The following is a 15,179-nucleotide window of genomic DNA, read 5'->3' as shown; positions in this document are numbered from 1 at the left end:
CACCACCCCAAACATGGCTGTGTTGACTCAGAAAGGATAGGCTGTGTTTAGAAGTCAGGACACAGTGCTCATGTCAGAGCCCTGACAAGAAAGGCAGTTCTGGGTGAGCATTCCTCTGGGCTCCCTGATTGAACAAGGACATGCCACCTTGGCTGGAGAGGAGGGCACGCTTTCTGGACGGATTGCAATAGAAGAGCATCTCTGGCTTTTTCGGCTTACCCAGGTACATTAGACCGTGGATCACTTTTGCAGGACCCTGCCATCAAGATACGTGGGTGTTCGTCTCCTGTAGAGATGATGGAAATGCTTCTGCACCCCTCTCTTCCCCCAGCTCTGTTCAGCCTGGCTTGGGGAAGTGTGGTTCCTTCCTGAGCTATGAGCTTGGCGCAGCCTCAGACTTTAGGAAAGTCCAGCTCAGCCACAAAGCAGGCCTGGTCACTCTCTGCCACTTCAAAAAGCACAGCGGTGCAGTGTGTGCAGGGCTTTGATGCCCGCCTCGGCTGGTGAGTCAGCAGGCGAGAGCGGTACCCACACCTAGGCATCCTCAGATGACATTTCCCGCAGAAAAGAACAGTGATCTGCCCTGTTCTGCACAAGCCCACATTTGTGGGGGAGCGAGTGGCATTTCCCTCCCTGGCAGGGAATGATGCCTCTGTCCCTACTCCAGTCATCTGCTCCCTGCGCATCTGAGCCAGAAGGGACCTCAAGAGTCTAGGCCTCTTAAAGAATCCCCCTGTATGGGCTTCCCTGGGGGCTCAGGTGGTAAAGAATCTGCCTGCAATACAGGACATCCGGGTTCAATCCCCAGGAGAAGGGAATGGCTACCCATTCCAGTATTCTTGCCTGGAGAATCCCATGGACAGAGGAGCCTGGTGGGCTACAGTTCATGGGATTGCAAAGAGTTGGACATGACTGAGGGACTAACACTTTGACTTTATGAGTAACAATATTTTCTACTATTATTACTATTATCATTATTATTTAGATGGAGTCATTTACACAGCTTTGAAAGAGAAAGCTTTCCATGAGACAAGAAAACAGAATATAGCAAAAGGAAATTTTTAACTTACTCTCTACATTAATTCATAAGCATTTGAGTTGGAGATATTTATAGACACGGGCTTCCCTTGTGGCTCAGCTGGTAAAGAATTCTCCTGCAACACGGGAGACCTGGGTTCGATCCCCAGGTTGGAAAGATCCCCTGGAGAAGGGAAAGGCTACCCACTCCAGTATCCTGGCCTGGAGAATCCCATGGACTGTATAGTTCATGGGGCTGCAAAGAGCTGGACACGACTGAGCAACTTCACTTTTCATGTTCATAGACCCGAGGGAAACTGAGGGACAGAGCGCTTGTGACTTTAGCGCTAAAGGTCATAAACACATCTGTGCTTATGGAAAGCACCTGCCTTCCATATTCTAAAGTTTCTAACTCCCAGGAAATTAAAGAAAAAAACCCAAATGAGGTAGAATGGAAGTGATGCCACTTTCTGCAGAAATATCTCACATAGCAAAACGTCCAAACCAGCTGTATTTCTGTGAAACTGAGCACGCCCCAGCCGGCTGGGGCTCCCCTTAGCGCCAACCCCAGCTGCACGGGAGAGGTAACCGGGCTGGTGTGAGTAGCAGCACGCTCGCTGCTGAGGATGGATGGATGAGTAAGTTGGCACAAGCCCATTAGCTGAAGGTTAATAGCTCAGTGAACAGCAAGACAGTAGCTCTGATCAAATATTTATGGTTGGTTTTCATTATGCACAACACTTAACGGCTCTGTGTTGATTTGAATGATTTGCGTTGCTAAATAATGTATTAAAACTAGAGACAGAGCAAGAAGTGGACACCTTACAGTGGAGGGGCTCGGAAGGTGGCTGGGAAGTGGGACGGATCAGAGGAAGAGTCCTGGGTTTGCCATTTCTACCCACCATATTTCCTGGACTATCAACTCGTGGAGGTCAGGAGTTAGGAGCCTCTGCCATCTTCTTGGCAAGAACCCACAACACTTAGCACGGCGGTCTGGACACACTCAGGGCTTCACAAACACTGGTGGTTGATGTGCTGTTGGTATCAGCACTGCAAAAGGTCCCTAGGGGCTTCACTTAGGCTGGCTTCACCAGACACAGGTACCTGAAGCTCTCTGAGCTGAAGTAGAGACTGTGGGTTAGTTGCTCAGTAGTGTCCAACTCTTTGCCATCCCATGGACTGTAGCTCACCAGGCTCCTCTGTCCATGGGATGCTCCAGGCAAAAATACTGCAGTGGGTTGCCATTCCCTTCTCCAGGGGATTGTCCCGATCCAGGGATCGAATGTCGGTCTCCCGCATTGCAGGCAGACACTTTACCATCTGAGCCACCAGGGAAGCCCCCAGGTAGAGATTAATTTAACAATGTAACTACCTCCAGTCCAGCTCCAACCTCAGGGATCAATCCCTAATATCAAACTCTGTAGCCACCCAAGGAATCACAATTCAGCCTCTATCCTGCCTCCTGCTTCACATCAGTGTACCGGCTCCTTGGAAAGGATCTGGCTAAGGAAGGCAGTGTCAGACTTAATTTTATGTTTTGTACCTGCATACATTTCCTTAAATACACCATCATGGGCTCCAGCTGGGCTTGGGAAACTATTTAATGATACAGTGGTATTTGGTGTTTCCATTTATAAAGATCTAACATTTCAATGAAGCACATTTTTCACATACCAGAGGGAGCAGCAAGTCAAGGTTTGAATTTGATCTATTGTTCGGTCCTGGTTGGTTACGCAGTCTTAATTGTCAAGTGCCTTGAACCTGGTTGAACGTCCAGGATATTACGTGGATTATTGCAGATTGTTTCTCTACAGTTGGTGATTTGTAATACTTTGAGATGTCAGTAAATACTTAAAACTGAAGAGAGGTCTTCCTGGATAACTAGTAGCCTGGAAGCCCAGACGCCTTTGTTGCTATGCTAGGGTGGGCCGCTCATTCTGCCTGTCCTTTGCCTCTTCCGGTTGTTCCTTCAGTGGCAGGAAGGAATACCATAGAGCACCACCCGCCCTGGACACCTGCGCCAACAAGCCCACTGCGGGAGGAGTAAAAGCACAATGCTCGGTGGGCTGTGTAGGGTGTTACGTGTTTCCTTGGCACCCCTGTGAACAGCAGTGGTGATCTGCCACAGCAAATAAAATGTTGGTGCTGCTGCTCAGCGTGGATTTGGGAAAGAAGCAACCAGTGAACTCTCCCCACTGCTGATAACATCTCACATTTGTCCCTTTCTCTCCTTAGCTTGCCATGAAGCACAAATGTTGAGAAACTGCCTCTCCCAGAGACCTCTTAAGAGAAACTGAAGTTTGTTCAGCAGTTTTTACAAGAAACTCCGGACCTCCGCTTGCTTCTCCAGCCCTCAACCCCCACCAAAATATGGACATTTAGATTGTTTTTCCTTTTCAGATGTTAATATGAGAGAAAAGATGGTGTGTTTATATTAATACATTTCCCTAATAATCTTGCTAAGAAATGCTGCATAGTATCAGCTTCATTTTTTTCTGACTGTGTGTATGCGTGTGTTCGTGTGTGTGTGTTTTTTTAAGGGTTTTTTTTTGGGGTTTTTTTTTTTGGTAGTTTGAATATGAAATTTGGACCAAATAATATATTGAGCTAGGTCTAAGCTGTATTTTTTTTTCCCTGATATTAAGCAGGAAGACATTTTAATGTGACATCAGATGCTATTGTTCCTGGTTGGAAATAAAAGTCAAGCAGGTTGGTTTCACTCAGGCTCTTAGCTACTCTTAATTTGAAGGTTAAGATTCTATATCCTGAGACATAAATCTGTATTATGGAAAACAATTGGATTTATCAGGAGAAACAGCAGTCTTTGATTTTGCTTTTTGTGTGCTAATTTTCTGCATGAGCCATCACCAGCATTCAAAAAAACAAATAATCACAGATAGAAATCTACTTTCTGAGCTACAGTTTAAATTCTTCCACTACTTGTTTCCAGGCTGATTATTTAGAATTACCGTATGAATGATAAAAAATTGAGATTAAAGACCTAAGTAAAAGCCTATTTAAAAACTAATGTGAATTCATGAACATTTCTTTGTCATTGTCCCAAATTATGGTAGCGGGTTTTGAAAAGAGCTTGGATTTTTATCAAGAATTGATTTGTCCAGATAAAGTTCTGTGTAAATGATAATGTGAAAAGATAATACATTTAAAGTCTTTTTTCTTTTCACAAAGACATACCTGTTTAGAGACACCCTCATGATGTCCTTAGGAAATGGCCTTCAGTTCTCAATATCTGATTTTTGGAGGCTTTGATGTTGTTACTGCTATTTATTTAATGTAATTTGAAAGTGCAAGCTTCTTGACAAATTGCATTTCATGGCAATTGCAACTTGGCCTCATCTGACATAGAACAGTATAGTCTTGAAGCCTTTACATTGCAGTCAGAATGAATGAAGTTGGTTCATTACAGCCCCTGATTTTGTATCACTCAACATGGACCCAGATTTTCAATCTGAGAGTTCAGTTTCTTAGAGGGTTAAAATGCTAAATATAAAAGCTGTGCTTTGTCTTTCTGAAACAAGGAAGCAAGCTGCACATCCCAGATACATTCTCAGCCTCCCGCTGTGATGCATTGATTTTTAAGCTGCCTGGATCATCAGGACCCTTTCTATTCCTTCCTACCTATTGAGCCGACTGAGGCCATGTGTATTATAGCTTCTACATAGCAGCACAGGATGACTTTGGGATTATTTATGCTGATTTAAATAGCTTAAATTCTCCTGCTAAAGCTTTCCCAGGGAGATAGAAAATCAGGCTATTGGTGGGGGAAATGATCTTAGTCAGTATGTGTCAAAAGGGAGATGAGATTTGCCAGAGAAGAATTTCTGAATCCTCTTAGAGAGATGATCCAGTTCAAGGAAACTCTCTGTAGAATTTATAGGGTAAACTATATAAGTTTACTATAATATTTTGTACTTTTCTTTTGGTGTCTTAAAACTTAAAAGCAGCAAGGAACTTATTATCTGGTGAGTACTATTAGAAGCATTTATAATTTCTAAGAAAAGCTGAAAATATCACACCAAATAGGTTTTCTTTGCAGACCTCCATTTAGTAAAAGCATGCGTGGGCGCACATATACATCTTCCCAAATTGAATCCTAGCTTCAGAGATAGATAGTTGATATAAATAATTAGAAGAGTAAATCTCAAACCCCTGACAATCAGCCAAACGCAAAAATAAAATTTGTTGCCAAGTATTTTTTGTGAAGCTGCTTCTAAAGTAGCAGAGGGTGAGGTCATAAGCATACTGTGAAATGTGAGATTTTTTTTTTTCCTCTCTGGTAAACTTGTGAGAGTTATCCTTCATAAACATAAGTAGTCCACATCTTCCCCTCTTTGCTCACTCTCTGTTTATCCTTTTAAACTTCAGTCTTTTGGAAGACATCCTGATTGGAAGAAAGTCTATCTGCACCATCACTAGCTTCCTCCATTGATTTGCCTCCAGGCTGTGGTCATGCCCTTGACCTCCCTGTGTCCAAGTCCTGCCTAGGCCTCCACCCGCAGAGAGGGCCCCAGTCCCTTCTAGACCTCCTGACTTTGCAGAAAAGCAAGCCTTGTGATGACACACATGAGGTTCTTTGGGATACTTTTGTAGAAGGTGCTTCAATACAAAGTATTAATACAATCTAACCTAGAGGAAATTGCTAAAATGACTCACATTATGTGGTACCAATTCATTTGGGACCAATTCAGCGGCTTGCTAAAAGACATTTAATTTCTTTGTTTCGTTTCTGCACCTCACCACTGAGTTTTGGAAATACATTTCTGTGAAGGATTTCTTAGACTGTACTGACAACCAATAAAGAAGAGAGTCTTCCCAGTGTTCTCACTTCTTCCTGGATGTAGCTGGAGTATTCTTCCCTAGTACCGTTAGATACCTATGTACAGGAAGTAGTGATTCAGGTTAATGTTTCATATTAACGAATGTATTTGTAAAATGTAACAAGAGCAGTAGTTAACTTTTTCTAAGCTCTGAAAAAAAAAATAAAGATTATGTGTTAGACTTAAAATTTCAGTGAAATCTGTCTTAATACTACTTTTGTGGCTAACAATTGTGCATTTATGTAAAAATACTTATACAGAATGCCCGCAATAAACAATATTAAAGATAGGTTTCGCTTTCAGTTTTTAGAATTGAAACACTGCTGATGTCTGTTGTACAGTTACTAATTCTTCAGAAGTTCTCTAAGATGTCACACATAATTTTTGTTCCTTTCAGAGATGAGTAACACACCTGCTCTGTGATTCATTATTACAGCGAACTCTAATTTTGTCATTAAATATTTTAACTGTGATGAAAGTTCGTTTCTCTCAGTTATTTGGGAAATCTCTAAAACACTACCAGATAGGTAAGCATCATCGCATTTTTGATGCTCATGGGAAGATCTTGCATGCCTCCAGGAGACTAAGAACTGGGATTAGCATGCAGATAACATTTCCTCTGGTCATTCCAATGGGAGAACTTGAAATGTAAAAAAAGACTAAAGAGCTAACTAGCTCTAATTACGTAATAAGCTTCTATCCAGTAAGAGTTAAGGTCTTTTATTTCTTCTCATGGGCAAGCAGTTAAGTAGATTAAATGCTTTCTGCTGATATTAGTGATGTGCTCAAGTCCATATTACCGCATGTGGCCTCATTCAGCAGACTATTTTCATGTCCTTTTAAATTGGAAAGACCTGATCAAATTATGTCAGTTTATTTTTATGCAAAAGCAAATGCAGCTTATGACATCACCCCATTTGTTTTCAAGGGACGTGACTTTGGTGACGGCTGGTTTGGCATAGACACTCAGTGCAGCAGGCGGACTGAAATATTTCCTAGGAGAACCGCAGGTGGAAGAGAACGGCTACCACCTCCACTCTCGAGAGAAAAAAGGGATAGAGAGATAGTCTGGCTAGACAATGACCTGGCTGTAAGTTATAATTAGGTATTTAAAGGCACTGTTCTTGTGAACTAATTATAAACCCACTTACTTGTAAAGATGATCTTTACTCTTAATATAATTTTTGTTAGCAGTTATACCACAACTGACTCAAATTTTACGGGAGAATTAATACAAGTATCTTTTTAAAATCAATAATGCCTTTCCTCCTTGCTGTCAATGAGAACACGCTTAGGAAAAACGACAGTTGTTCTTTGAATAATGGGTTTGAGTTGCCCAGGTTCATATATATGTGGTTTTTTTTTTTTTTTTTAAACAGTTGCATAGTACAGTACTACAAGGGGCTTCCCAAGTGGCTCAGTGGTAAGAGATTCCACCTGCCAATGCAGGAGATGCAGGTTCGATCCCTGGGGCAGGAAGATCCCCTGGACTAGGAAATGGCAACACACTCCAGTATTCTTGCCTGGGAAATGCCATGGACAGAGGAGCCTGGTGGGCTACGGGCTTGCAACAGAATTGGGCACTACTTAGCAACTAAGTTGGGCACTACTTAGCAACTAAACAACAGTACTACGAGATCCACAACTGACTGAATCCAGATTTAACCAACCACATGTGTGTCAAGTGATGGGCACACTGTAAAGTTATAGGCAGATTTTTTATTATTTGGGAAGTGGTGCTGACCCTTGCATTGTTCAACTGTGTTGATTTATCAATCATCATCTGCCTAAGCAAACAGATTGAGGGCAGGGTGAGGCAGAGAGAAGAGGGAGGAGAAACATACCAGAAACAAATGAGTGCAAATGCCTCCACATGATCTCCTGATGGCATTCACTCGGTGTGCCTCTTCCCCTGGAGGCACCCAGGGCAAACCTGGGCGGTAGTGGAACGTAAGTATGCACATCCACATACGTATGCACACACCTGGCATTAGAAACGATCATGCAGCCCAGTTTTCACTGTGGCGTCTTTCACAATAGCCAAGATGTGGGAGCAGCCTAGATAGATGTCCATTACCAGAGGGATGGATAAAGAAGATGTGGTACATGTGTACAATGGAATATCGAGTGAGTGAGTGAAGTCGCTTAGTCGTGTCCAACTCTTTGTGACTCTGTGGACTGTAGCCTACCAGGTTCCCCCATCCATGGGATTTTCCAGGCAAGAATACTAGAGTGGGTTGCCATTTCCTTCTCCAGGAGATTTTCCCAACCCAGGGATTGAACCTGGGTCTCCCACATTGTCAGTTCAGTCACTTAGTCGTGTCTGACTCTTTGCAACCCATGAATCGCAGCATGCCAGGCCTCCCTGTCCATCACCAACTGCCAGAGTCTACCCAAACCTATGTCCATTGAGTTGGTGATGCCATCCAACCATCTCATCTTCTGTCATCCCCTTCGCAGATGCTTTACCATCTGAGCCACCAGGGAAGTCTAACAATGGAATATTACTCAGCCATAAAAGAGAACAAAGTAAGGCCATTTACAGAAATGAAACGTGGATGGACCTAGAGATTACCATATTAAGTGAAGTAAGTCCAACAAAGAAAGACAAATATTATATGGTATCACTCATTTGGAATCTAATCTTTAAAAATGATACAAATGAGCTTATTAACAAAACTGAACCAGACTTACAAAAATCAAAAACAAACATGGTTACTAAAGGGGAAACGTGGGAAAGGGGAGGGATAAATCCGGAGGTTTGGATTAACATACACATACTACTATCAATATATATGGTAGATAACCAACAAGGACCTCATGTATGGCACAGGGAACTCTACTCAATATTCTGTGATACACTATATGAGAACAGAATCTGAGAAAGAATGAATATGTGTGTGACTAAATCACTTTGCTATACACCTAAAATGAAGACACCATTGTGAATCAGCTATACTCCAATAGAAGTTTTTTAAAAAGAGCTGAGCTGCCCTGCTACAGTTCCCCGAAGTCCCTTAGTGAGCCCTTCTTGCCCATCTGGACATAGCTTGGCAGGAGTCAATATTTCCAGGGATCAGTGAAACTTGAAAGTCCCCCAGGTGGGCCATGATCAGAGCATGAGAAATACAAAGACAGATGTCGAAAACGAACACATCCCACCCACAAGGTAAGTCTTACTTTATTTCTCTAAACATGAGTGTGCTAACAGCTGTCTTTTAACAAGAGCATACAGAAGATGGATTTCCTTTTGGTTTCTTTATGAAAATCCAGAAAGTGTCCGTACACATAAAATAACTTTGTCCAGCCAGAGCCAGTCTGATGCAACTGATGTCTGCTTAGACATGACCCCTCTCACCATTCCTGGCCCTTCGTCTTGCTTACCAAACCTTCTCAAATTCTGCTTTAAGCTAACCCCTCTTAAGGTGCAACCTGTACTACAGTGCTAGTTTATAGGCGTGTAGGGGAGTTCCTCCCTCCAGGCTTCATGTCACAGTTACCTGGGGAGATTATCAAAAATGTATACATTTTATTCCCAAATTTGCCTTCTTGGTGCTCCTAGGCATCTTGTCTTTTGCAAAGAAAATAAAGTGGCTCCAGCAGACTGGGAGAGTAGGGTGCCTTGCTTCCCCAGACAGTTGCTAGATTTAAACCAGCAAATTAAAGCTGTCAAGGAAATTAAACATACCGTGCATTTAAGCTCGATTACTGCCACAGTGTAACCTTCTGCCTTGACCCCCATTATATTTTCTCCCTTGAGCCTCATCTGGAGCCTCAGGATTTCCTGAGTCCTATTTTAACTTCCCAAACCACCACCCCCGACCCCTGCCCAGCCCGAGCCCTGAAGTTTTCTGCCACATTTTCTTCTTTCTGCTGATGAGTCATTGCAGGCCTTCAGGGGGCTGTTTTGATGGCCAGTGTCCCACTGGGCACTGCTGGAGGTAGGCTGGTGGGGCAAAGCTGCCTCCCACAGGAACCGAGGAAGAGCCGACAGATTCTAAAGTGACCACTGAGGTGTACTGTCTCTGCCCTCTCACATTGTCAGGCATTTTAAATGCTATGGATTCTCTCAGACGGAGTGGAGGTGTTTCTGTGAAACACATTCTCAAAGATGCCTGTTTCAATGGGGCTATCACACACTCATACCCAGACGTGTCAGAGGCTGGACAGGAATCACTTTTCCTACAAGTCCCGGGTCACTTGTCAACACTGAACAGAATCCTTTGTCCTGTGACAGCATACCCCAATCCCTTTGCTACTCTTGTCAGATGACACAGAAAGAAAGAAAATGAGCCCATGAGTCCTCAGCTTTACCCTGAGAGCTAAAACACGGCTTGGATGATTCCATTTCTGAAGAAAATTTCTATTATATGCTCTGATCATGGGCACCAAATTCTGTTTAATTATAAGACCACATTCTCAGTAACTGAAACCTGAAGCTTTCTGTTAGCTTTTCTTTAAGCCAATCCTTTCTTTTACTGCCCCAGCAAAGAGAATCTGGTTCCTACTATCAAACATGCTTTGTTTATTCACGGTACAGCAGCTTCCTTCAAGGAGTTTTGCTTTTTTCAGACCTGGAGTTAGTGACGGATACAGTATGGAAATAGCCTCATTTGGACAGAAAGAAACTGTGGGAAAGGACAGTTGAGCTGTGTTCCACCCGACGCCCCGGGGGAGGAAAAGTAAAACACGGCTTCAACAGGAGAAGACATGGGCAGGGCGCCCCCTTGTGGTGGTGTACCGGGAGCAGCATTGCCCTGTGGTCCTGCCCTGAGTTCGGGGAAAATTCCATGGACAGAGGAGCCTGGTGGGCTGCAGTCCATGTGATTGCTAAGAGTTGGACACAACTGAGCGACTTCACTTTCACTTTTCACTTTCATGCATTGGAGAAGAAAATGGCAACCCACTCCAGTGTTCTTGCCTGGAGAATCCCAGGGACGGGGGAGCCTGGTGGGCTGCCGTCTATGGGGTCTCACAGAGTCGGACACAACTGAAGCGACTTAGAAGCAGTAGCAGCAGCAGCAGCTCACCAGTGGATGGTCTTGGGCAAGTTATTGACTCTCTTTGTGTCTGTTTTCTTAGCTTTAAAATGGGAGTGGCTATCTACAGGTTATCATAAAGATTCATTGAAATAACGAGTGTAAAGCCTTTAGCTCCGTGCTTGGCACATAAGGCTCCATGTATGTCAGCTCATCTATAAGCTAGTCTCTGTGATGGATCCAAAATAAAACAGAAAACCTTGCAGGCTGGTGACATCTGTCAGACCACGCTGCTGGCTAGAAGAATGGATGTGTTTTTCTTAAATCCATGTTGGCACAGGGGCAGACATTCTGTGCATCTTTGGTCATTTTTATGATCTATGGACATAGATCCCTTGACATTTCATGTACCCCAGCCTGGGGATAAAGGAGAGGCCTCTAGCCTAAAGGCACCCAGGGGTGACCATTTTCCGGAGGAAATTTCCAAAAAGACTAAATTCACGAGAAAGCGGACTGAGAGATATTGGCTTTAGTGTCTGCATCATCAACTACAGGAATGGAAACGAGTGATTTTATGGTCTGGGTGATTATCTGATGTGTCCTTTAAGCAGAAATTCATTCCACTCTTTAAAAAGAAGTTCAAGGTTGGCCTACATATGTACAGCATTTCTTTTCTGGAAACATCTTTTGACATTCAGCTAAAAGAAGGAAGGAAGGCCCCAGAAAAACTACGTCAGCGTTCCATTTCCCCACTGTTGTCATGGTGCTGTTGTTTATGATGTCCAAGCAAAGCCAGCATTTGTAAGGGACTGTCCAGACAAGAAGGATCAGGCTAGTAATAACAGTGGATCTGCCCCACCCCAAATCCCAAACTTTAGTTTTCTAAAAATTGCACTATGCATTATTTTTTTTTAACAAACTATAGGCCATGCATATTTCTTCTTAAAATCCCTCCTAGCAGAGAGCTTCCCAGTTTTGTCATTAGCTTTTTGTCCTTAGGCAAATTACATAATTTTTCTGTGTCTGGTCTTTCACGTTTCAAAGGAAAATAATCTACACCCTGGCTGCCTCGGAGTCTCGGTAAGTACAATGGGATGTGTGGACCTCAAAAGAGCACTGGGAAGTGCCAAACGCTAAAGAAGTGTGGGTTGCTTACTGAAACCTTGATTTTCAGCTGTTCCCACCCAGCATCGAAGGGATTCCTTTATATCTCACCCCCGTTTCTTCTACGGGCCCATCCTTATCATACTAGACGGTGCCATCACCCCCTCTACCCTCTCGTCCAAGGAAAAAAATTCCCCACAGACAGTTGGAGGCCGCTTGCCATCTGGGAGGTGAAGCAAAGGCAGGAGGAAGAGATGGTCCCAAAGTGCTCAGGGAAGGGGACAGCCAGGCTTAGAGGCAACCATGAGGGAAAGGACTCAGAGAGCATTTCCAGGACCTGGAGAGCACACTCCTGGTCAAGCCTCTGGATGCAGTTCATCCGAGGATCACAGGTACCTCTCAATGTGCAGAAACTAAATATATACTAACTCTCAATATAGAAACTGCTCTCCACCCACCTGGGAAGACTCATAAAAATAATGAAACACACTCTGTTCAGGGCCGAGGATGAGCTAGAGGCATGTCCATGTCCTTACTGTGTCTGGGTGTCCTAGCGTAAGACAGAGGACCACAGAAATGGTCCAGGTCTTAGGATTTCATGAGTCAATGTGAGCACAACGACAGTTATTCTAGAAAGGCAGGATACTGATTACAGGATGCAATCTGAGGATGTTCCTTCAGACACAGGGATGCCTGGACACTCCAGCTCCACTCACTGCTGTTGTTCAGTCGCTCAGCTGTGTCTGACTGCGACCGCTTGGATTGTAGCGTGCCAGACTTCCCTGTCCCTGGTCCACTCGCTAGAAACAGCATTATTATCCCAACGAAGGGAGACTGGGGCAACCACCTCTATACTCCCCTTTGGGGCGTTTCACTGGCCTTACTTTCCCTTCAGAAAAAGCAAGATAAAGAGCTGGAAGTGGGCCTGTCTACACACACACACACACACACCCACACACCCACACACACCCACACCCACACACACACACACCTGCCCTCACGTACCTGCCACTCACCAGCTATGTTAGATGAGACAGTTTGAAGACCTCACAAGGAGGAAGGGGTACAAACCACAGTCTACACCCCCAACCCTGCCTGGGCTTCCTTCAGGTCCCTGTTCGGTGTTCCTCCTCCCCGAGGTAGAATGAGGGTGAATGAGAGGCACAGAGAGGCTGACGTTGCCACCAGAGGGAGAGCAGTTAACTCTACCAAATGCCAACCTTACAAAGTGTGCGTGGCAGGAGGAGGCAGTTAGGAGAAAGGACAGATTCTTCCTTTGGAAGCCATTCAAACCTGTCTCTCTCTGTGACAAATGATCCGACAGCAGCCTTGGCCCTGAGCGGGTGTCGCCTTCTAAGCCTTAATTCCGCAAGCAAAACCACACCAGACATTGGCCTAAACTTTCACTGTGGGGTTTTTATCGAAGTCTCCTTACGCCTGGTAAGAGGTCTCTCCCCCTGAATTCAGTCAGGACAGGGAGTTCAATCCCACCTTATTACTCACTGCGCTTTCACTGGCCTACCCATCTTTCTCTTCTCCAACCATGCCAGGGTCTTTTGCAGCTGAAAACCTTCACACAGTATCGCCGATGCCAAGAACACTTTCTTCCCCAAATCTCCTCGTGGTTCAGCTTTTCTCGTCTATCAACTCTCCACTTAAATGTCTCGTCAGACACTCACAGATTTAGAATGGTTGCCAGGGGGAAGGGATAGTTAGGACATTTGGGAAAGTCATGTATACACAACTATATTTAAAATGGATAACGAACAAAGACCTATTGTACAGCACATGGAACTCTTCCCAGTGTTATGTGGCAGCCTGGATAGGAAGGGAGTGTGGGGAACGGGTGCAGGTATATGTATGGCTGAGTCCCTTCGCTGCTCACCTGAAACTACCGCATTTTTAATCAGCTTACCCCAACACAAAATAAAAAGCTTAAAGTTACAAAAAATTAAATAAATTTTTAAATGTTTCCTCAAAAGACTTCCCTGATCCCGTATCTAAAGGAGATCCCCTGCCTTTCCTTCTCCCAGCATCTCTTCTTTCCTTTCTGAGAACTGATGGAGATGGGTATTTATACATTTGTTTTCCTTACTGTCTTGCCCACACCCAGCCCTGAGTGGTCAGGAACCATGCCTATTTAGTTCACCAGGTTGCATCGGGACCTAGGATTTTACCAGGCTTTTAGGACACTCTTATGACATATATGAACCTGTCCTCCACTTAAAGCTCCCATGTGGGACCAGTAGAAATTCACAAGAAAAAAATCCAAATAACTAGACACATGAAAATATGTCAGCCTCACTCATAGAGAAATGCGAAATTTTTTCAAAGTGGCGTTCAGAGACTTGATGGCACTTGATGATAAAATACTATGGACCAGGAGTATAAACTGAGACTATATTTTTGAAAGCAAGCTCTCAACATTTATCAAGATTTGAATCACTTGAACCTGCCCCCTAACTCAGCCCCAGGCTCATGCTGTTGGCCTTCAACCACCAGCCTCTCGCAACCACCCCACACTGTACCCACAGGCAGATCGATGTTTCTTAGCTCACTCATTAGAATAGCTGAATTACTAGTCAGTTTTTCCAACTCTGGAAGGCAGAAAGCAGTTACCAGGGGTCGGTTAATTCCCCAAAACCAACAAGTAAATGCACTCTGCTTTGTACATTCCCATTTTTATTTGATCGAGTCAGACGCTCCACTGTTCCCATCCACTTGCTTCTATGGCAATGCATTTTCTTGACTAGTCCTTTCTGTTCTCTGGGATTCTGAATCTGGAAAGGAAAGAAGGAATAATACTTTTCTAAGCACTAACTGCTGTGTTTGGCAACCCTTTTATTCTTCTCTGCCAGTTATCAGTTAATCGTCGCGCGGGTCCAAATCCATGCTTTTCTGCCCTGCTTTGTGATGCTGGAGCTGGACTCTGAACATTGCACCTGCTGCTTTTGGCGCCCTTAGGAGTTAACTACTTTCAACTAATTATCAGTTATTTATGTTAAATTCTACCTATTCCAATAACCAGCATGGTTTCTTTTTCCTGCCTGGACCCTGCCTGATAGAACATCTCAGTAGAGTCTCATGCAACTTGGCACAGCATCTGTTCCAGCCTGTAACCATTCTCCCCCAGCCTCTTTCAGCAAATCCCTTGCTGGCTCAGATGGTAAAATATCTGCCTGAAATGCAGGAAGAGACCCAGTTTCTATCCCTGGCTTGGGAGGATCCCCTGGAGAAGGGA

General features: G+C 44.1%; 1 protein-coding gene across 6 annotated transcripts in view; it reads left to right on the top strand.

Moving 5' to 3' along the window:
* The window catches only part of STXBP6 (syntaxin binding protein 6), a 279,081-nt gene extending 272,748 nt beyond the window's left edge, over window positions 1-6,333 (top strand). For all 6 annotated transcript variants that reach the window (XM_061394898.1, XM_061394900.1, XM_061394896.1 and 3 more), the window contains one exon: window positions 3,253-6,333. In XM_061394898.1, the coding sequence (XP_061250882.1) occupies window positions 3,253-3,276 (24 nt within the window). In that variant the 3' untranslated portion in view covers window positions 3,277-6,333. The remainder of the gene's footprint in view (window positions 1-3,252) is intronic.
* The last annotated feature ends 8,846 nt before the right edge of the window (window positions 6,334-15,179 follow it).

Source organism: Bos javanicus, chromosome 21, assembly GCF_032452875.1.
Source record: "Bos javanicus breed banteng chromosome 21, ARS-OSU_banteng_1.0, whole genome shotgun sequence".
Classification (NCBI taxonomy): Eukaryota; Metazoa; Chordata; class Mammalia; order Artiodactyla; family Bovidae; genus Bos; species Bos javanicus.
This window is presented reverse-complemented; position numbering and strand designations above follow the sequence as displayed.